The sequence below is a fragment of the Calonectris borealis genome, chromosome 14, assembly GCF_964195595.1.
Source record: "Calonectris borealis chromosome 14, bCalBor7.hap1.2, whole genome shotgun sequence".
NCBI lineage: Eukaryota > Metazoa > Chordata > Aves > Procellariiformes > Procellariidae > Calonectris > Calonectris borealis.
The window spans coordinates 14,756,790-14,780,118 of record NC_134325.1 but is presented as its reverse complement, the minus strand read 5'-3'; the positions used below and the strand labels follow the sequence as shown (position 1 = coordinate 14,780,118).

At 42.5% G+C, this 23,329-nt stretch overlaps 1 protein-coding gene across 1 annotated transcript in view; it reads right to left on the bottom strand.

The window, feature by feature from the left end:
• The window catches only part of LGR4 (leucine rich repeat containing G protein-coupled receptor 4), an 80,753-nt gene that overhangs the window by 32,312 nt on the left and 25,112 nt on the right, over nucleotides 1-23,329 (bottom strand). The window contains exon 2 of the mRNA XM_075163290.1: nucleotides 12,784-12,855. Coding sequence (XP_075019391.1) covers nucleotides 12,784-12,855 — 72 coding nt within the window. The remainder of the gene's footprint in view (nucleotides 1-12,783; nucleotides 12,856-23,329) is intronic.

Here is a 23,329-nt window from a genome sequence, read left to right as displayed (position 1 = left end):
AAAAAAAAAAAAGACAAAAAAAAAGACAAGACAACAACTGACTGCTGAGAAATATTTGTCTGCGTGGCTCGTGTATAACCAGAGAGCTCTGAAACCAGAAGAAAAATAAAGAGAATCAATGTATACTCAATTCTTGAAATCTCCTGTTTGCAAACAACCTCATGGTTTTGGAGCTGTGACATGATTTTTCAAATACTTTGAATTTTTAACATGAATGAAAAATTGCAGATGGCAACTAAACACTCCCCTAAAATTTATTTTGTTGTCAGTAACTGCCCAAATCAACTGTATTAACTTTATCTGGGAGGACAGGGAGGGAGGTTTGCAATATTTCATGGCTTTCTTTTAACAATTTCCTAAGAAGTTCACTATAAACAGAAAGAAATATTGATGAAACATGCTGGGTCTCTACAGCAGAGAGCCAGTGATCTGCAAAACACATGTTTATTTTAAAAAGTGTTCAAAACATCAAAATAGAAATCCTTAAATCAAGCGAAATTTAACTGAGGCTATAGCACCGAATTACTTTGGCACTCAAACACTACTACTTGATGTTGATTACCTACCACATGCTTCAGGAAGCAGCAGCCCTGGCTGCAGCTCTGCCGAGGTTCCCCGTTAAATTAAACGGGCTGGTGTGTGGCTCGTCAGGCATCTGCTGTAACTTCTCCCTCCCCCCGAAGAGGCTGGGGATTATGATTTGTTTTAGAAAAGCTAAACTAAATCCAGTTGAATAGCCTCCCCCAATCTCACTGAGCATCACTAACACAACCTACAGAGCACTGGAAACAAAATACAGCTGAGCCGGAGCAAGGCTTGCGTGACTTCAAATAGCAAGACTTCGCCTGCCTCAAGGCAACTCCTGTTTATTCAGCCTTTCTGCAACCAACCAACAGAAAAAAAACAACCTGCAATCCATTACATTTCCGCTTCTCCTCCATCTGGCAACCTTCCAGGAAACAGGATACAACTAGCCAAGTGTGCAAAGGCTTTACTAATCAGTTTGCCAAATATACATTTATCATTCACGTCCTAGCCCTGGGGAGCACGGCGGCTCGTTAGGAGGCTTCAACTGCAGCTCTCCAGCAGGCAAGGACCCACGTATCATACGCCGCTCTCAACACGCTTCCCTCTGCTGCAGCACGCAGCAGCTGGGAGGATGGAAAGATTTCTCTTTACGCAACTGGGTTCATTTTAAAGAAAAATTAATAGCATATAATACAGCACACGTACAGCGTGTAAATTAAGACGTCACTGAAATCATCCCGTCAGGTTTTCCACCTTACCTCCTTGCAGCACGTCTCAAAAACAGTCACATCCAGATTTTCAAATACAACGTTTAAAACAATTAAATATTTAAAAAGCACCTCTGTTTCTCTCTCTGTCTCTCTCACAGACAGGGTAAATGGGCTAAGGAAAATCACAGCTTTACCAGGCCCCAAACTCCAGCACAACAGACAGGAGGGAAGCTTCATCTCCTCGCAGCAAGACTCAGTAACCTGCCTGGGGCCAGGCCGTGGTGGGACAGCTCCACGCTGCTGCGAAGCCACCTGAAGGCAGCCCTGCATTTACACTGTCGAGAGCTGAGTACCCGTCCTTCCCTTCATTTTGGGTGGAAAGAGTCTCAGAGACCTGCCCTGGAAGTCCACCCGCAGTTACCGACCAAGGCGCATCACCGTTAGTTAGAGCTTTTTCCAAAAGGCAGAGGACTGTAACACAGATCCATCCGCACAGACAGCAAAGACTTAATTTAATAGACAATTGTAAGGTGCCCTGCTATGCTATAGGCCACAAAAACTTAGTGTGCTGTCTTCTACTTCTCAAGGTAGAGACACAGCAGCGGGCATCATCTGCAGTGGGGTGTAAACGTGTACCACACCGACCAGGAGTTTTCCTGCTAACTCCATCGCGACACTCATTTTTTGGAAACTCTGCCCAGGGCTGCAGGTATCCTGAATTAGCCCAGCTGAGTTACACCTCGGAGGCTTCTGCAGTGGAACCACAGCTGTCACGTGTGATCACACTAGTTTCTTTCTTCTAGTTGGCAATCTCCTTGTAATTGCTTGGTATTGAAAATTGTAGTCTTCTATTTCTACTTCAAAAAAAAAAAAAAAAACGGAGTGTTTCAATGGGACAAAATTTCTGCAAATTTGGACAAATTCAAACAGACAAAATCAATTTCAGCATAGCAGGATCATAGAGTAGGACATACAGAGGACAAAAGACTTCTGCTATCCTGTCATACATAGGTGAGCAATACCCTCTAATCATTATTTTAAGTGACACAGCAAATGATCTCCAGATGTAGAGGACACCCTGTTGTTATTACAGAAATCAGGATACACTCTGGCTGGGGAATAACCTTCCATGATATCTCATTGCCAGAGCACTCCGCAAGCAGAGCTTCTTGCACTGAAACTCTTCTGAAAGCAGCAAAGACTGTTTCCTCTCTTTTGGGAAATTAAAACTTCTGCAATTATGAGTCTGGCAACCCAGCTGCATGTTAACCGAGCCAAGTTAATCACTGGTGTCACTCCAAAATCAGGGAGGATGTCCCAGAGATACATTTTTGTCCATAACAATTAAAACCATCACTCTCATTTTGACAGGAGGCAATACAAACTTCATGGAAACCTCTCTGCTTGCCTTGCACCCCAGACGGCGGTGAACCTCAGGTTACTTGAGCAAAGAATCAGCTCTCCTTCTGTCCTTCTGAAGATCTCGTGCACATACACAAAGCGTTTTTCTGTGGTTTTTTTTTTCCTTTGGCAGTGTTCTGGGATCCTGCTAACCTTATCTGTCCATCTTGTCTCTGATAACAATACATTGGCTATTTTTTCCATGGATCAACTGTAGTCTTACTTCCTCACTGAAAATTCAAATACTGACACAGACTACAATCCTGACATGTCATAATAAATCACCTGATATATTATTTTTACTTCTACATTAGCTGCTTTCTGGTAAGACCCAAAACCTAGTCAAGGCTGAGCATTCCACAGTCGCCTCCATCACTGGCTGTCTGCCCACGCAACATCTCCTTTTAGCTCTCCAACTTTTACCTACCTATTTTCAACCCACTGGAAAATACTCCATTGCTTTCCCACTCCCGCTTTTGCAATTTCTTTACTTTTTTGCTGTCTTACATCAAACTATTTTGCCGTCCTTACATGCCTGTCCCTAACATCAACTTTTTCAGGGTTCTTTGTGCTTCCCACACAAACTTGAATTTTACTTCATGTTCTCCTGCAACAGAAGCAACCTTTGAAAATGCCTTATAGACACACTTGCTGGGTACCATGGATTAAATTTTCTCAAACTTAAGAACAGAGCTTCAGGTTCCACTTCTTCCAGAAGAGCAGCCACTTTGGAACAGAATTCAGTTTTCTTAACAGATGACGCATAGTTATGTGCTCCAATTTATTCATGGAGGTTTGAAGCTTTACACGAGAGGTACAGCCATTTGCAAGAACATACCAGGGGCTCGCGGCTTCCCCTGCCTGGCGAGGGCACGCGCCTCTGCAGGCAGCTCCTGCCCGAGCTGGGCAGCTGCAGAAGGGGACGGGTTGGTGAATGGAAGCCGTATCACTGAATTTCTCTTTGCTTATCTGTGATTAGCAAACAGCCCCTTTGGGACTTGTGTCAGCTGCAGCCTGCTGCAGGGCTGTGAAGCCAATCAATAACCTACAGATTACGCCCAATTCTTCCACGCCAATTTAGCATAACTAAATGGATGCTTTATTCTGCTGCTGCTAATGGAAAACGCATTTGTCCCCTTCTCCTTTTCTTGCAGTCGTTTCAGTATTTCAACCGCTATTTATAAAATCGTGAGTATGTAAGCCAGGACACATCAGGACTGAAAAAGGAAGTCTGTAACTACAACCAGCACTGAAGCTGCACCACCTCCATCCAGCTGAGTAGGCACTTCTCATCCCCAGACTCCCCTTTGAGCAGCTACAGCTCTCTCAAAGTTATACTGAGCTTCAAGGTAATAGTTTGTTTTCAAAATGCATTCCTGGTCTAAAAATTTAAAATGTCTAATTAAACTAAACTGATTGATTAAAAGAAGTCTAAAACCTGTTCTGCTGGTTTTGGCTGGGATAGAGTTAATTTTCTTCATAGTAGCTAGTATGAGGCTATGTTTGGATTTGTGCTGAAACAGTGTTGATAACACAGGGATGTTTTCGTTATTGCTGAGCAGTGCTTACACAGAGTCAAGGCCTTTTCTGCTCCTCACCCCACCCCACCAGCAAGCAGGCTGGGGGTGCACAAGAAGCTGGAAGGGGACACAGCCAGGACAGCTGACCCCAACTGACCAAAGGGACATTCCATACCATATGATGTCATGCTCAGCATATAAAGCTGGGGGAAGAAGAAGGAAGCGGGGGACGTTCGGAGTGATGGCGTTTGTCTTCCCAAGTCACCATTATGCGTGATGGAGCCCTGCTGTCCTGGGGATGGCTGAACACCTGCCTGCCGATGGGAAGCAGTGAGTGAATTCCTTGTTTTGCTTTGCTTGCGTGCGTGGCTTTTGCTTTACCTGTTAAACTGTCTTTATCTCAACCCATGAGTTTTCTCACTTTTACTCTTCCGATTCTCTCCCCCATCCCACTGGGGGGGACTGAGCGAGGGGCTGCGTGGGGCTACTCCAGTGGTAGAGTAGGGGGGAGCTGGGTGGCTTTCAGGATTTTTTTTCTTCTTCCTGCCCCCTCAAAAAGCCATGCCTAACATTAAGTTATCCTTTTCGCTGTGGATGCTGAGAGATTGGGGGCACTTAGCTGTGCTATAGGAATGACTTCCACAGCGGTGAGCCAGCTGCTAAGAAAGCAGAGGGGAGTTGTGGTTGACAGCTCCAGTTCAGAGGACTTCAGAGGGATCTACGGATTTGATACCGACTTCATCACGGGCCAGCGCAGAGAGCGGCACGCGAGGGAGACGGGCTCTCTGCTGCCTGTGCACATCAGCAGATGGGCTGCTACGCTGAACTGACAGGACCTCTTCCAGCATCGATACACTCCTTCCTAGCTACAAATACATCTTACCTCGACTGTAAAGCAGAGACACAGAGATGAAAGTAACCAAGCTCGGTTTTGAACAACCGAATCAACTACAGATTCGTGCTTTTAGCAGATAGTGCTATTTGGATGCTCAGAAGGTTTCCAAAGTCATGAAATATATTGATGGTTAGACATGAGAGTGAAAAAAGTGACTGTTGAGATAGTAAATCCTCAAAGTTGCTTCGATCTGTCCATACAGGCTGTCTCTCTTGCCCTGGCATTTACTGGCTTTCCAGGCACAGGATCTTTTGAATGACCATGCATCTAGCAAGTGAAGCTGCAAAATGTGCAAGTGGATTAGATCTACGTATATTTGGCAATTAAACCTCTGTTACCAGTTTTCTGACCACTTCAGATACATACTGGGTAAATCCAAGACGCAGGTTTTGTAGACACCTCCACAATGAATGACCTTAGAGAAATGGGAGTAATTTTCAACATGATTCTTTGTTTCAGATTTAAGTCAACTGTTAACTTTCCCCCAGCTGAAAAGAAGCAAATATTTTATCAGAATCATCTAGAATTTTACTTTTAGATAGGAAGGGCAGGAAAAGAACTTTACACGAGTACAGGTTACTACTACTGTGCCAGGATAAAATCTGCCAATGCCAATTAGGCAAGAGTACCTCAGTACTCACAAAAGATATACCAAAATACAACCACCCAAGAGGAGGGGAGGAAAGGAGGTAAGAGAATGACTTAATTCCTCACCGTGTCTTCTTACGGTAACATACAGTGTCATACCGAGACACTATGACAGAATGCACTCAATTACTCAGAGTAAGGGGATAATGCATTTACCTCCAACATATAGGATTTGTATTTTCTGCTTTTCTGTCTGAATATCTAAGGCTTTTGTGACTCTTCTTGAGGCTTGAGCCTGGAACCGGCTGCCTGCTCGCTTGCACACGTACATCTTTTCTGCCACACTCCAATTCCTGAAACCAAAAAGAGGAGGTGGACTGCACGGTACGAGCACTGTTTGGGGGACTCTACCTGAGCGCTTCTGAGGCTACCGCTCGGCCTCCAGTAGTTTCTTATCTGGTTTATATGTTCAGACAGCCCCAACCTAGCAGCTCAGGCAGCATAATAAATTCAGGCTCGTAAGACGGGTCTTGAAGCGTAACACCGAACAGCTCAGCCTCCAGGCCATTTAGCTAAGCCAGCTTCTGTGTGCGTGCGCATGTGAAAATAATACTGAACACTGAAACTCGAAGACAACAGATAAGGAAAAAGTTTTGTTTCTCTCTAAAGGTACTTGCAGCAGAACAACCAGTCTCAGGATCCTTATACACAACCATGCCAACTTTTGAAATTAACATGTAGAAACACAATCTGGAAAGAAACTTCCTCATCTTCTAAAAACAATGGAATTTACTCAACCTACTAGCATCTGTCCCCACCAACAGGAAAAATACCCAACTGCTAAGCACAGCAAAAACCTCCTAAGCTACAGAAATATCATTCTTCTATCAGCAGGATTGAAACTCATCCAGAATCAAACTGATTTAGGACTCGCATAGATAAGGAAACATTAATTAAACACAGGTTGGCCAACATGTTTTTAAACATCATTTAGCATCTAGTGCAGACCAAGTAGGTGATGTTTAAAAATATCTTAGCTGACTGTGGTTAATTCTACTTGGGAGTCTTTGCCTAAAGGTTTGTCTTGACTAGAATTTGAAGGTGCAAGTTACAACATGCCGACGCACTTTCTAAAGCTCCGGCGCACACAAGACAGCAAACGTTTCTAATGTATGCTAGCTGGTCAAGTCGAAGCTTAGGCTCTTAACTTGCTACCACACGTGAAACCTACACCTTGCATTTTCTTCATTAGAACTTCACCTCTTGGAATTCAAGCTGGAGCAACTGAGGAAATTACCTCCTCCAGCTGTTCAAATATTCGGAGCTGGCAGACGGATGAAGAGCACTCATCGGCTTCCAACCCAACGTCAGCCGGCTATTTTTGAAATACCAACAGAGGACGTCTACACTGGCTGCCTTTATAACAAAGCAGCTGAAGAGAGCTCTTGGCTTGTTCCTCAGTCTCGGCTGGTGGGGCTGAATGGACAGATATGGAGGGTAACGTCTCTAATCATACCAGCTAGTTTCACAAGTGGATGTTTAACCACAGCCTCAGTTACCACGTGTCGGCTAACACAAGGCATCAGGACAACTTTTCTCATGAAGATTCATCCTTACCTTTTCTACTCAAAACAAGTCCTTTGTCTCCAGCTTCCCACGACAAATCCTGCGACTCACGTTTATGAAAGGGAAAGGAACTGCACCATCTTGCCAACGTTCGCACGCTACCTTGAAAATACTATTTTAAAAGACCTAGCACTGAAGGACAAAAACCTCCTTCCACCAAATGCTCCACAGCCAGGTGAGGAGAGACACTGCATCCCAAACTAACAGCTCAGCCTTGGTGGCCTTGGCAGAACTCCAAGACATGCCTTATTCATAAAACCAAAGTAATAAAAAAGACAGACACTCCCCCTCCCTCCCCAAGGATAATACAACTTGGTGCTGATGCAGAAATTAGAAGGAAGGGGACCATCTAAATTACACACTGAAATAGATACTACAAAAGCAAGCAGCTGTGACTTTTCAGCCAGGTGGTCATCTTCAGCTGCAGTCAAGAGGAAAAATAACTCTAGACATTTCCCTTGCAGATACTTCCTGATTACAACCTTATGGCAAAACCACCTCATTTTCACTGCCAGTGTGCATTTTAATTAATCCTTATGTTCTTAAAATATACTTTTTCAATTAAAAGCCATGATCAGAGACTCTGGCGGGGGGCGGGTGGGGGGGAGGAGGGGTTTGAGATGATCTCTTAGTGCTGAAATCAGCATGGATATAATTAAATAGTCAAGCAAATTCTCAGTTGTACTATTTCTTTTCCTGAAAAACTACAGTGGCACACGTGCTGTCTCTCGCTTGCTGTTTATTCATCTCTCAAAAAGCAGATTAGCATTGGCTTTCAGAAAAGTGAAAGCTTTTATTGATCTAAATCTTCCTTTTATCACTTTATTTCCCTAACCATTTTCACCAGCTACTAAATAAAAACCTTAATAAAGTCTGCCCTTGACTGATAAAAAAAATAAATATCTCACAGAAGAGAGACTGCTTCATATTGCTTATGAACAAAAACCAGAAACACCACAGACCCTGGCATCACACATCGGGAAGGTCATCGAGCACTGCTGTCTCTTGGTGCCTTCAGGAGTGATTATTTTCCTTGCGGTATTACTGGGCGTGATACGGTCTTCAAAACCCCAACAACCAGAGAGCATCCTCCCTAACCCTTGCTGGAGAAGGCCAGAGCCCTGCCCCAAGGCTGACTGGATGGGAGGTGACCGGTGCTCCCCCTTCGGACAACCACGTCCTTGTGTCACAGCAGGACAGCTTGCTGTCCTCTGCCTTCCTACCGGCTCTCGCGCGGACCCGCAGCCAGACAGCCAAAACCTTATCATCTAAACCTTACCCGTCAGTGCAGGGCAAATAAGACAACAACATTTTGAAGGCTTAAATCAAAAACAAGGTTAAAAGGTCATTAAGTTGAGGAGACTTTTGCTCTATTCAAGTGGTTTGAGTTTCTGAAGCCAGACTGGAAAACTGGCCAAGAATAAAAATCATTTTGATTTGCCTTCCTTGATGAGAGAATGCCTTTTTAATTAATGCAACAGATCATTCACAAATTCAGTGAATGGAAATCATATAGTTAAAATCCTTAAGACTACGTTAGATAACTTTACATATTAGAAGGAACTGCAACCATTTAGAAGAGCATCAAAACATAACACAGCCTGGCTCTTCTAGTTAAAAATTCACACTGGAAAATGGTTTCTGCTTTCTAAAAACAATGCATTATCTAACTATATTTCCCTCTTCTAGCTTTCTATAAATACTTTAAGGTGTGGTTAGAAAACTGTGGCCAAGTTCTTCAAGGATTTTTAGTTTCATATCAAGTTCAGGGCTGCAGCATGTTTACGTTAACATTTTCCGGAGAATACACTTCATTAACTGCTGTGGCAAAACCCTTGGTGGTCTGCTCCTCGCTGACTCTGACCATTGCTGTTTCAATCATTTGCAAATTACTTCCAGATGGGTATCAGTTACACAGAGATGGAGAATTTTTATAACATTTATAAATAGTGCAAGAATCCTACAGACATATGATAAGTGTGCTATGCAGTGACACGCATGACGAGGCTGTGAAGAGGGGCACGTGGAGCACATAACCCAATGGATGGATTCTGCCCACGGACAAGCTGGAACCCCTTTGCTCGTACCTGCGAGTAATACTCAGGTAGGACACTATCTCAAAGGTACAAAAACTCAGATTATACCTGCAAATTTGATGCTTCGCAGGGGAGTCCGTTCCCTAAACACGGCCATTTAATGCCATTTCAGATGCCCTCTTCCAGCTGGCCCCAATGCCATTCCAGGCGGACATCGGTCTCGCATCTGCATCAGACCTGCCCATCTAGCGTGGGTCTCTCGGGTAACCCAGCACATCTAAAAATGGCACGGGATGCATATGTTGAAGCACCCAGGTCACTCCCCCTTCAGTGACATAGAAGGCACCTTTTAATCGAGCAGCCAGCTTTTACAAGTCTGGTACGCTGCGTCTTTCACTTTTATTCGCTAGTGTTCATATTAGGATTCGGAAAACGATCCTCTGAAGTCTCTCCAGACTACCAGAGAATTCATTGCATTAAGGAAATGACAACCCCCATTTTAAATGACTCGTACTGCATTTTTTTAAACCCATACTCTCCATACGTGCACTGCGTAAGACTCAGTTGTCTACATAATACATCTAATTGCCTCCCATTTACATTCAATTAAATTCTCTGATACTATTTTGCAATATTAATTAACTAAGTCTGTCAGGGGCTAATCGCCCGGAGCATTTGACAAATGGCAGAGGTAAAGCATGGTATAAAGAGAAAGGTGTCTGGGACTGTCTCCTGAATGAAGAGCTACTGGAGTCCGTGGTGGTGTGGGTACTTATTGCGTTCCCACTAAGTTTGTGGGATTTTCGTTTGCTTTAGGCCTGTAATTCTTGGGAAAAGCTCTAGACAGAAAAGTCACTTCTAGCATAGATTTCAACACCACTTTGCTTTAACTCTGCCTCTTTTTCTTCGGCATGGAACACCCAGGTTTCTGTGCTGAAAAAGCAACTTTGCTAGTGCCTGGCAGTCAGAATTTGGATCTGTTCAACTATAAATAAAAGCCAGGAAGAAAGTTTGAAAATCATCTTAGAGAGGAGAGGGAAAGTTGTGGTTGTACAGTGGGAAGTACGACAGTTTGTTTTTTTCTGTCCACAAGCAGCAAAAATAAAGACCGAAAAATTTCTGTACCCTGTCCCATAGAGAAAAAGAAGTGGGCAGAATGAAGCAAACTCATGTCATGTGCTGGTCATTTCTATTAAGGAAGGAAGCTGCTTCTGTTTGAATCTACTTTATTATATTCCCTCTAGGAAGCACAGGAACCTGGAGTTGACTTGTGCATGGATGACCATAACCAGGTCTTTAAAGAGAGGGACGAAATCGCCCTCATTTCACTGCCAGTGGCCACGGCCAGAGCCTCTGCAAACAGGCTTCAAAGTCAACGCAGGCTGCTGCTGCGAAACATCACTAACAACTCACAGGTCTCGGTTAACGGTTTTCAACTGAGAAGTACCGTACGTAGATACTGCCTACTTATGGCTCTGCTCTCACGGTCGTTTTCCTGTCTTTCTGCATCCACGATAGCTGTTGAATTGGAGAGAGTTCTTCTTTTTAATCTTTCTGGAGATTCTCCTACCTCTGCAGCTGTGGGAGGTAACTTGAACATAAAACGGAAATTGTATTTTTTTTCTATTGTATAAGGAATTACGCTTGATTCAATGATGTCCAAACATTTGGCAAGTATCATTCTTACTGTAAAGTTGTTGGGTTTTGGTGTTGTTTTTTTTTCCTCAGAAGTTGCTCTAACATATCAAGTAAGCACGCTAGGAATGATTTAAAGCTTCTGGGTGTTCACGTGTAATTCTGAGCTTAACGCTAGCCTATTTTTTTGCAAACTGAAATGCTGGAATTTAGGGGGACAATGAGGTACATGTAGCAAATGGCTCTTAGACAATAAGCACAACAGATGATGGCTGAAGGCTCTGCCTTTTCTCTTTACCTCCTGACACGCCCCAGGGTTTATGGAAGTTACACAATATGCACACCCACCGGTTAGGTTTTATTGCTTAATTACTTATAGGGAAAAAATGAAGTCTCCCACAGTCATCTGAAGTTGGGAAAACAAAATTGTTTGTTTTTTCAACTTTTGGCATGAAACACGACTATAAAGAGTTTGGACGACAAATATAGTCTAACAAAACAACATAGAGACATACAGCAGCACATATTATAAAGCACAGAAGGAACGTTGGCTAGTATATATTCTGAGCCAAGCAAGCCTCCCCAGGACCCTAATTTTATTTTTTTTAATTTACTACTCGTGCCATAGAGCCTCTCTTAAATTGTGTCAGTTACACACATGCACCATCTGAAATCCTGGTAAATCTGTTTTCCTTCATGAGGTATTCTCAACTGTATTGCAAATTTAAGCAATACCCGAAATCGGAGGGAATAAACCAGAACCTGTGAAGTCGGAACAATGCTTCCCTACTTCATAAGGGTTTGTCTCTCTGGGGAAATGAGCTGTTCTTTCCCTAAGGTGCATTTACTGAAAAAACTCTCAACACAGCATTCATAGTGCCAGTCTAGCCAAAGTCACAAATAAGGACAGCCTTACTTTGTATTTCAAATGCTCTTTGATATGAGAAATGCTACTTTGACACTTGGAAAATGCAAGAGAAGCAAAGCAAATTGCAGTGGTGTTGTCTTATCTATTGCTTATTACTGGAAGTTCTCAACGCTCTCTGGCAAAGGTTGAACCATTACCCTCTCTTCGTAGATAAGGAAACTAAGGCACACAGAAGTCACTTGTCACATAATAGTACTTACTAGAGTAATTCAAAGCCTTCTCCCTGTTTATTGACTCTGAAACCCAACCTAATCCGGGGCTATGCTATGAAAGGGTGCTTCAACTTTGCAAAGGCATCTCAGTTAAGACTTCAGTTCAGCAAAACACTGGGCACATGAGTCTTAGGGCAGCTCCAGGATTCAGAAATCCAAGTATCACCTAAGTAAAACCTAAAAAAAAAAAGCTAAAAAGAGAGGGGGACAAGAGGGAGATGGGAACTGGAGAAAGAATTTCTGCCAGAGAAACTAAGAACAAGAAGCCCTGTACCACAGAACTTGAATTTCTGATGCAGGTCAGGATGGGCTTGTGAGCGCCGCATCTGCAGCCTACAGGGGCAATGGGAGCAAGCTGCTCAGTAAATGAAGCAACATATATTTTATGGAACTTATGCAACAGCTATACTGTAGCTCCTTTGGAAACAATGGTAATTACACACCTTTCGTGTTATCTTTGGATAACACTGTAATTTGTATGTGTCATCACTCTAGCCATGATTAAAATAATTACCGTAAAAAGTCCCTTGTAAGTAGCATTTACTGTTCCGGTTTCCAAACATGTACAGGATTTTTTTTTTTTAAAGTATAATTGCTTTCTCTGTTCGCAGCTCAACGCAACCCTATTTCTTTCCCCACCCACCTTCCACTTTACGCAGCCATCTAATGTTGTAGCAAAGCTTTAACGTGTGTGAAATACTTACAGCTCTTCCAAGTACGGAAAGTTCTTGAACGCATCCTCTGGTAGCCTTGTGATGTTATTCATGCTGATATCTCTGGAGAAGAAGAAATACGGATTTATCAATAAACAGTAAGGGATTTTTACACTCTAAGAAAAGGAGGAGAAAAAGAAAGCCTAATCAGATGGTATGATAACAGAAAAAACATTCTAGCATCAGTAACTAACTAATCAGTATCTAACACAGTAATATCTCTTTCTAGAAATTTGCACGTTAAACTTCCAAAGCACAGTGATTTGAGAATCCAGCCGCAGCAAAGACCTATATAACAGAAAGTTGATAAAAAAGTTTTCTGACATCTCTAAGCAAAAAAAATTACTGTGAAACTACACAGTATGCACGTATGGAAGAGGCTCTACAGTACTGTTAAGCCCAGTACTAATTTCTACCAACTTACACATGCATACAATTTTAACACAGATGATTAAGACCGCTCTAAAACCACAGCATATGAAAAAATTTAAAAAAAAAAAAGATTGTGACCACCCACCACGCAAATTTTCATCCCACAATGTCTTTAAAAAAAAAGAATACATGCATTGGGACTTAATAAAGAGCTTCTGGCAAACATGGCTTCTGGAACAACTGACAAGAATAGCAGAAACATGTCCTAGCTCTACCACAGTCATTTTTTTTTCTACAAAACCTATAGAAGTCCTCGAGGTAATAGTTTTAAGCAGATTTCATTCTCAGTCCGTGAGCAGAGACAGGCCGGCAGCAAGTGCTTACATGATAGGTATGCAGACCTGTTCAGCTTTTTTCTTTTCGAAGGAGCAGTAAGTGGCAAACTTGGTGCCATCACCTCAGTTCACACCTACATAACCATCACAGATAATCCAGTCCTAAAGCAAGTTATTACTCAATGTGAGTAAAAGTAGCACGAAAACAATTCAGTTTGATAATTAAACTAATAACTGCCTAACAATTCATGACATAACCCAACTTCTTACTTTCCACTTGGTTGCTGCTTCTTTTTTTTTTTAAATATGTAGTTTAATGAGCAATTCAGTGAGACTCGTTAGTACAGCCCTCCCAGCTTCCTTCTGCTTGCTGTCTTCCACACGTTGTTCTCTAGCATCTATGTGCCACCTCCCCACATATTTCGGGTAAAAAACCAACCAAACAAAACCAAACCACCCATTCCATCTCACTGACAGTCAACAAGTACCACTGAAGCTCCTTGCATGAAGATCTGAAGGGCTGGTAAACACATGCCGGACAGCAGATTTTGTTTGCCACCTAAAAAGCTCAACCTCGGAATAAAGTACCAGCCCTTGCCTACTGCTGGAGCAGATGTTCTTAGCCCATCCATAGCCACCACTGTTTTTCAAACATCTGCCTCAGCTGGAACCATCAATTCTTCTGATGAGGCAGAGAAAGGTCAATTTAGACTCTCCCTGCTATACTGGAAGGGCACAAATCCCTGAAGAACCATTCTGCAGCAGCGAAAACAGTCCCCTCGAGAAGTTAAAGTGTTTCACGTTCAGGGTATCTTCCACGGCTCCCACCCACGACAGGACTCGGTGCTGACCTTGGGAGGTTCAGAGTCAGGCCCTTAAGGGGAGCAAGGAGCATGCGGAGGGGTTGGTGCCACTTCTGAGGAAATGGTGTCTCGGGCCATTTGTGCCTTCTTTCATGCTGTGACAAACCAAATGCCATGTCAGTACCATATAACCTACCAAAAACGTTGCAGCAGCTAATTAAACCACTTTCTGCAAAGAGTGCCCACAGTATTCCTCCAGTTGCCAGACCATAATGTCTAACATAGCTCATTAAAAAAAGTTTCCTTATTTATGCTGACAACAGAATGCACTATATAAAAAAACCCCATAGTTACTGGGAAGAAAAAATATTTTTTAATCCCACAGGAGTTGACAATGTCAACTGACGTCAGTGAATTTACGTTGAGGTTAACAAGTCACTGGCTACCGGTCTGCTGCCCCCGACCCAGCAGCACAGGCCCCCGGCCACCACCGACGTGGACATTGCACTCTCACATTAAATCTAGATGCAATTGTTTCTTTAAACTAGATGTTTGTTAAATAGCAGGCCAAATCTCCATTTCTCATACCCCAGTGTAAACCAGGAGAGTTATTCCTCCGCAGCTGTTAAGAGTGTACTAACGTAACTCAAGAGCAATGGAGATCAAAATAAGGTTCAGCACATACAAAACAAACCCAATCGTGAGAGATGACCAAGAAAACCCACTGTGGTATTACAGACTCCTTCACTAAGCTCCAGAAGGAGCTGAACTGGAGATGATTTATTTCTGAACTCCACAGCCTGCGTGTTTTAAGAGGTGCTTTGTATCTCAGCGGCAGCTTGGGTACCGTGAGATGCTGCAGTTGCTGCGGGGGACATTTTTCTTCTTGTGCGGAAAAGTAAATAAAAGTATCAGATACATGAATTGTCAGCTGTCTGCTCCACAGGAGACTGCAACTTTTATTCTCCCTGCTCCCCATACACATTTTTCAAATTGTCATGAATACACGCTTTTCCCACATCCAGGCTAGTCCCCTCCTTCCCGGATGACTACGCATCCCTTTCCAGTATCAACTGGGAAGCATTTATGAAGAGGGCAGAAGGGTAAGAAGGGAGTGGAGACCCTACATGAATCCTAAGAAATAGTAACCTGTGCAAGAAAATAACGACTCTCTTAAAAGACTGTCCAGGTGACATAAAACGCTATTATCATATACACGGTATTAAATGGTGGTAGTAAAAATAGGTCAACAGTACGTATCATCAGAAAGCGCTTTACGAATGGCTATACATCGCTTTGTGAAGGAGTTTGACTGCAACCACGCTTGTTGCACTACATGATAGCTCTTTAGGACAGAAGAAGTAGGAAATCACATCCATCTGAAAGCAATGGTCTTGAAGTTTCTAGAGCTATCAATACCTGATTTTCAGAAGTGTCATATGCAATCCTAAACGAAGTCAATGGAAATCACGTAGCCATACGGCATGGCTGACATCCAAATTCTACGTAATTTCGGCTTTCTCTGGAATCTGAAACTAGCAAAGAATGTTTTTTGCCTGTAGCTCCAAGTGTTAGCATCTACAATTTTAATATGGGGAGTAGACTCTTTGGGTGTAAGCATGAAACAGAACACCTTAATAATGAAGGTTTGAGAGGCATCATCAATATCCACAAATTCTACTGAAATTTATTTTCAGCGAAACTGCATTTATAAGAAAAACAGGCACAAAGATGCATTGCAATTCTGTCTTTAGCATTATGATGTGAATCTTCAGGCACTGCTTATCATGATGCCTTGCTAAAAAGCTAGAATTATTGCAAAGTTTCTGTATTTGCCTTCATTACACATGATAGTACTCCTACTCAGTAAATAAGCCAATCTTTACAGCACTGATTCACAGACTTTAGGGAACATCAAGACACCAACTTTCAAAGTTTCTTAATGACCACCATACAAGTTTTAAATCAATTTTTGTTTAATTAAAAACATTATGTAAAAGCATTTTTGCTTCAGAAATCACAAACTGATTGCCAATGCCTCATCAATCAATAGACTTGGGTAGGTACACTTTGAAAAACTGCTAGAAAAAATTAAGTTTCCATGTAAGGGATGAGAAGGTCAAAACGCACTAATCTTATCTGAAGTGCGCTATCAGCAAAAGAACAAACAATACAGACGGAAAAAACCAGAAAGAATTGTAGAAGCCAAAATGAGAAACTTGGCTGGTTTTGTTTTTTTAAAAATATATATATAATTAATATTTTTTTTCCAGCCTACAGAATATCCTCAGTCAAAGAATGAGTTCGTGGGCACTACTTGCTGGTAATAAAATATTAAATAGTTCATGAGCTTCAATGCAAGCATTTACGAACAATATTGGCAAACAGATACCCATATCACTAAAATTAGATGAACTATAACTACTCTCCAAAAAAGTTTCCATAGTCAATTTGGAAGATACTTCTAATAACACATGCTTTATAGGAGAACTGCAACAAAAATGTACTAGCACCGTACATTATGACAAAATAATGGCAAATACTCCCCAAAAAACACTGCCCAAAACAAAAATAGTCCTTGCCAAGTCTCTACTGCTTTTATTTTAGAAAATACTCATTTTATTATTTCCACAATTTCAAAAAACAAATCAGTGCATGCAGAATCAAGGAGGCTGTCCACATAATGAAGATAAAATATTACTACAGGCCTTGGATGCATCAAAGAAATCTCCACTGAGAAGCTGCCCTACTTCACGTTCCTCCATCTCTACCAGAAAGACCTCAGGCCTATGAGCCCAAGCTTGTTTAAGGTCCTACGATATAAAATAAAGTTCTAAGAACGAACAAAACTAATACCTAAGAGTACTTTCCCGACCTCTAGCAGTGTCCACGGCAATGATGCTATCACACCGCAGAAGGATCATGCCAGCAGTTGCCTGATGCCCCGTTTCAGCAGGACTACACCGACGGTCCCATTCGGGTTATTACATCCGGACTAAGTCCTCTCAAAACAGCACAGCACCTACAAACCTTTCGATCACTACCAAAAAAAAACCCCAAACCCTAAAAAACAACAAACAAAACAACAAAACACCAAAAAAACCCTAAACCCTACACTTGCCCTAGATTTTACAGGTACACTGAAGTTCAGACTCAGTATCTGAAAGGCTTATCTGAAATGTCTTGTTCTTTCACCACTTTGCAGCATGACCTATCAGCCCCAGCAACCTACAACTCTGTCTCGAAATTAAACTCAGCCCCACACTTATATTTGGGACGTTCTCCCTGGGAAGCAAAAAACGGAGACTACAGCTTTCAGAGGACAGCGATGCCATGGTTTTACACCGCCAGGGAACCGAAGGAGAAGACCTGCACCTTTCAGCAGTTAGCCATTAACCGGGCTTATCTGTACTAAGCAGCCAGGCTAAATCTTCGCTCGCTAACCAGCTTTAACCGAGGCAGGTCGGGGCGTGATCGGGCAAGGAGCTGGCATCGAAACCAAAATGATGAGCAGCCGAAGGTGGTAACCTCTTTAGCAAGAGGAGGCTGCATCTCGGGGATAACATGAATCACAGCCTTATAGTTACAATTAGTTTCGCCATTTCAGGTAGGAGAGATGTATTGCCAGAATATAAACACAACCGTGCTCCTTCCTACAGTGCTATTGCTGCCGTGGCTGCAGTTTTGAACAATAAATAAGGCTCTCGCACTCGGTCAGAAGTTTTGTCCTTCTTCCAGGAAAGTACCAGAGAAAAGAAAAAGAAAAAAAAAAAAAACCAAACAACTAAAACAAGTAGCTTGAAGAAACCTACTGAAAATGTTATTTCACCATCCCAGGTACTGCAGAGACTAATTTTTACAGGCCAAAGGTGACAATTCAAGCCACGGTACTCCAGCAGCCATCTGCTCTCTTCAGCCTGCTTCAGGAGATCCCTCCAGGTTATTCTGACAGCTACTTTAATCTTTATTTCCAGCTTAGTTTAGCAAAGTCCCCCTGCTTTCACCTAACACGGGAACACTTTAAAGTCTTTGTAAGTATACTAACCAGCAAGGACGCTAAAAGCTATGAAAACCTCCCTCTGTTGAAAGTAGGCATCAAATGAGATAATTTAACTTGGGAGGGGAAAGCATCTTTGCTGGACACAGTAAAAACACACAGCACCACATCTCCTCTCTGCACAAAGCAGATTTAAACTACTCTTAAAGCAACCAGCAGTGGAGATTTCAGAAACCTGAACACTAGGCAATATAATGCACTTAAACTTTTTTATTATACTCCTTCTGTGCAAGAATTCCAGTTCCTGATGGAAAGTTTTGGTTGGGTTTTTCTTTTTTAAGGATTCTTTATTCTACCGCTACCCAAAGGCAAACTTCCCCAGCCTCCAGGACGAGCAGAAATACTTTATATCTTGAATGGCAACTTACTAATTCTCTCACGTTTTAAAAAAAGAAACTTACTTATCTTTAGAAAGTGGCTTCAGTCACAGCTTTCATCGGTGCTATCACGCAAGAGAATTAGATAAAATGCACAGCATGTCACAGCATCTCCTGCAGGCCACAGATCGCTTTCTCTCTCATTTTAAAGCACTGCCTCTACCATAAAGCAGCCTGACCCTTCTCAGATTTATCCTAAACGTCTGTCTTTCCGATTGCCAGAGTGGGATTCTGGCTAGAAACGACAGCCGACTAGAGATGACGGAAACGAGGAGGGGGACAATAATTCTTGCAAGAGAAGAAAAGCTGCAACAACAAAGAGGGACCACAAAATGGGCAACACACTTCTGTAGCGGGCTACAGAAAGGACAGGCAAAAACGATAAATAAAGTAGCCCGAGATACAGGCAGAGAATGAAAGCTAACGAACCACAACAACGGATGGGCACTGAAAAGGAAAACGACGCCGCTCTCTGGACTGAGGGATGTTTAGCTGCACATTTTAAGCAAAGACACCTTCCTTGCTACCCAGCTCTGGTGTGCTGGCATGCCTCCTACAACGCACAGGAGATGCCGGTGCTACGCTTTCCATCCTGCGTTGCAGCCTCGGCTACCAACACTTGGATCTGCACCGAACTGGGGGCACAGGCACCTTCCCACCACATTTGTCCCCGGCATCGGAAGGCATGCTAACGACCTAAAATACTCCACTTTGTAAAAAAGATCTTAAGCCAGAAAAACATGAACTATCTAGCTACAGAAAAAGAAAATTAGATCTCAGCCAAACCCAAATGATATCGGCTGCTTAAAAAATAAAATCAAAATTCTCCCCTGTGCTCCCCTGCACTTCATTAATAGCAAACTTCTTCTTGGCTCTCCACCTAACCTCTATCTTTTTGTGAAGTTTAGAAGAGAAGGGGGGGAAGAGAGAGAGAGAGAGGAGTGTTTGTTGAAGGAAAGAAGATCATGTTTCAACAAGGCACCTTTAAAATCCTATAAAATACTCCCTCTGAGCAAGCTTAACCTGTTTGCTGATAGATAATAGCATGTAATACTGTAGGCTCCATTCAGTCTTTTCCAAGGTCTGGGCCCTCTGCCACTGAGTTATTTAATTATAACACTTACAAAATGATTTAGGCAGAGCTATCTATATTTGAATAAAGCCCTCCTACCTACTTGTACAAAACCATTAGGTAAAAGGTCTTAATCTTATGTAAAATTCCCCAGGTAGTAACGCTGATCCAGCTTCAGTGGTACTACGAAAAGCTGGAGCTGTTAATATTTTTAGAAACTATATTAAATAAGCCAGGTTATTGCAAATGCAAGTCAACATGGTGCTGGTAAATACCCAGCATCAATTAGCCACCCATTACCACTGGGACCATTGATATGTGGATAATATCCCAATTACATTAACATCGGTGAAGATCAACAAGACAAAGCAACAGATTTTTTCTTATTATACCAGACCAGCAATTCTTTGCCAATTACCCAAAAAAAAAAAAAGGACAGAAGTATATGTAGCTGTATGGCGATGGTCAGCACTTCAAATTCGTCCAGGTCACATCTGCATTACCCAGGAGAACTGCCTGGTGTTGTGGCAGCAGGAGCTGGAGCGGAGGGTATCAGGGAAACTCCAGGTTAGACCTATCTAAGTTGTACTGCGGTGCTATGGTCTTGAAGAAACACATTCGGTGCCGAACGCCTTGTAGGAACACGCTCACATGATGAAAACCAATGTAATTTTCAACCAAATGACACACCTCAGCAGCCCGTCCCAGGGGAGACCAGGAGCTGAATTACACCCCTGGTTTAGACCTACTTTCCCATTTAGCCAGTTCCTCCAGGATGAACATAAAACCACTGAAGGGAGGGAGTAAATGAGTTTGCATTAATACTGTCCCATGTCTTAATCGTATTCAGTATGTAATGAAAGCATAGAAAGCCTAGAGGATCAGCAAGGAAACTCTAATTAAATTCATCCAATTAAAAAGAGGAAAGTTTGGGGTTTTTTTTGTTTTACTGTATCTTCCCGATAACAAGAAGCGAACAATTCTCTTCCAGAAGCACCACCTCACAACTACTGCTTTGAACGGTAATTGCCTGCACTGTGAATCCAGTGAGTGCAGCTAAAATTCAAGAATATATGTTACATGCAGACAAGCCAACCCCAACAGCTAGAAATCACGAACAGGAGGCAAACAAATACAGGCAAAGGAAAGATGATGTTTACAGAGGAGCCTACACTTGGAAAGTGTTTGAGCTTGCAATGGTGTTTGAGTTTAAAAAAAGTTTAAGTAATATGCTGAGTAATTAATTTCTTACCTTTTATATACTCCCTACATCTGTTACTGCAAGGTTTGGCTACCTCAGCCTATACTATTAGCCAACATTTATATGGTAAAAGCACACCAATGCTCCAATGTTAGACTGGTACTGTATTTAAAATTTATGTTCTCCCAATTTCTGACAAGGTCTGCACAACTGCCAGCGCCCATCTCCCAGCGGGAAGGGCCCAGCTCGAGGGCACCTCTGGGTGCCAGCAGCCAGGACTCTGCAGCATTAACTGCCCCATATCCTCCAGCCTTACCGCCAGGCCCCGACACATTTTTCTCCTTCTGATCTTCATCCACTGTTCCTTTTAACACGGACAAAGTTGTTAACGATAAAACAAAATGGAAGATTTGAAACCAGTTTTTGCATTAATGTAGACTTTTTCTCCTTGTGATTCCATCTCTCCCCAACAATCTTAAGCACGGTCCTACTGCCTCTGACATGATCACAGAGACCTCCAACATTTAAAAAGCACAGAAACCTGTTCAGTACTCACAGCCCATTTTGCAGTCACAAAAAGCCTATCAGCCTGCCATTTTTTCATTTATGAGCATGTTTCCTTTTCCACTTCTTCTAGGAAACATTCTTGTAAGAAAGGAAATATCCAAATACTTAAAGCCTTAGTCAACATCTGCTGTGACTGGCTAAATAAGACACAGGTTGCATTCCCACCCAGCAAATACACTTGCCATTTCCTAAGTACCCATGCTATCTCTCTAATGAGCACCACGTCTTATCATCTGTTGTTTGTATTGCAACAAGAGGCTAAGGGCCCTAGTTCAACATGTCAACGTGACTGGCGCTGTACAAATACACAGTTGGAGACACTCCTCACCTAGAAGAGTTTGCTGCTTAAATGGACAAGACAAACAGCGTGGGAGGGAAAACAGGCACGCAGAGGTGAAGCAACCTGCCCAAAGTCACCAGCAGAGCCTGCAGCCCCCTCCATTGTCCAACGCTGCTCTCATGTGCTATGCCCAGCTACGTCCCACCACGTCCTTTTCAAAACAAATGAGCTACCTGTATTTTTCCCTTTTTTTTTTTCCTAGCAGGGAAACAGGACAGGAGACTCTTCTGACAGTTTCTCGTTTGCTAGATGTGTAGGTTCAGTCCATTTGGTAGCGGCGGAAAGAAATTACGCTCTAACAGCTATGCAAGCAGCTTACATGCAGTGTTTCCACCCACTTTTCTGTGGCTCAAGCTAACTGGAATGTTTGTGTGACTGCTCACTTGGGGATGAAGCACATAACCTGCTTCTTCATGGAAGCAATCAGACCAACCCTGGCTATCAGAGGGGATTGAGATATTCAGAAGTTTTAGGAAATAGGGGTACATGGAGCCCTTTTTCAGTACAAATACGAAAAAAAGCATATAAATCCTGTCGACTCCAGTAAGCTTTTAGCATTTTGCTGAAGCAGGACCTACAACATTTTCACTGACGGCCACAGAAAGGCTGAAAAATTTCAGACAGGTCTGTTCCTGCAAGAGAAGTAACATCCCCCTTTTTCCCCCCACCATATTTGTAAGTTATTTCTCCTGCCTCCTCCTTCCCATGTCACATCAACCTGTTGGTTTTTTTTTTTTTTCCTTCCAACATGATGTCTTAGCTTTCTTTCAGCCACAGTAACTAGCTCTAATGTACCCTATTCATGTGCCAATCAAGCCATCATCAAGATCTTAGCGAGAACAATACTTGTATGCAAAGACCTATTTTGAACTGGTATTTGAGTCACTGCAGGCCAGCCATTAAGCAATCACACATACGGTTAATGGCCTATGTTGACACATGGTGGGGAATTAACCCCCCAAAAAATTCCACTGCATTATTATGAAAGAGATCGTATCCTGGAATAGGAATATAGCGCAAGTTAACATACTCTTCGGTTAATTTTTAAGAGCCACACGTTTGGTGCGGATTACGGGCTGAAGGAAGGGCTTATTGTAAACGGGAGGAGGAAACAAAATGTCTTTCAGTGCAAGAGTATTTCCCTTACATAGTTAGAGATTATTTATAGCAGAGAAAAATTATGCATTATTCATGGTTTTATAATTATTTACTCTCCGGAATACAGTAACGCCCGGGAATTGAGTACAAAACAAAAATCGGGCCGTGAGTGTGACAGGCACGTTAGTCAAGCAGTCCGAGGGCAAGCCCGTGCCGAGATACTCCTCCTACACCTGAGAGTATCCATCACAAAATGGGAATAACCAACCTGTGCAAGACCATGAAGAAGTCCATGAACAAAACCGAGTGGGAACT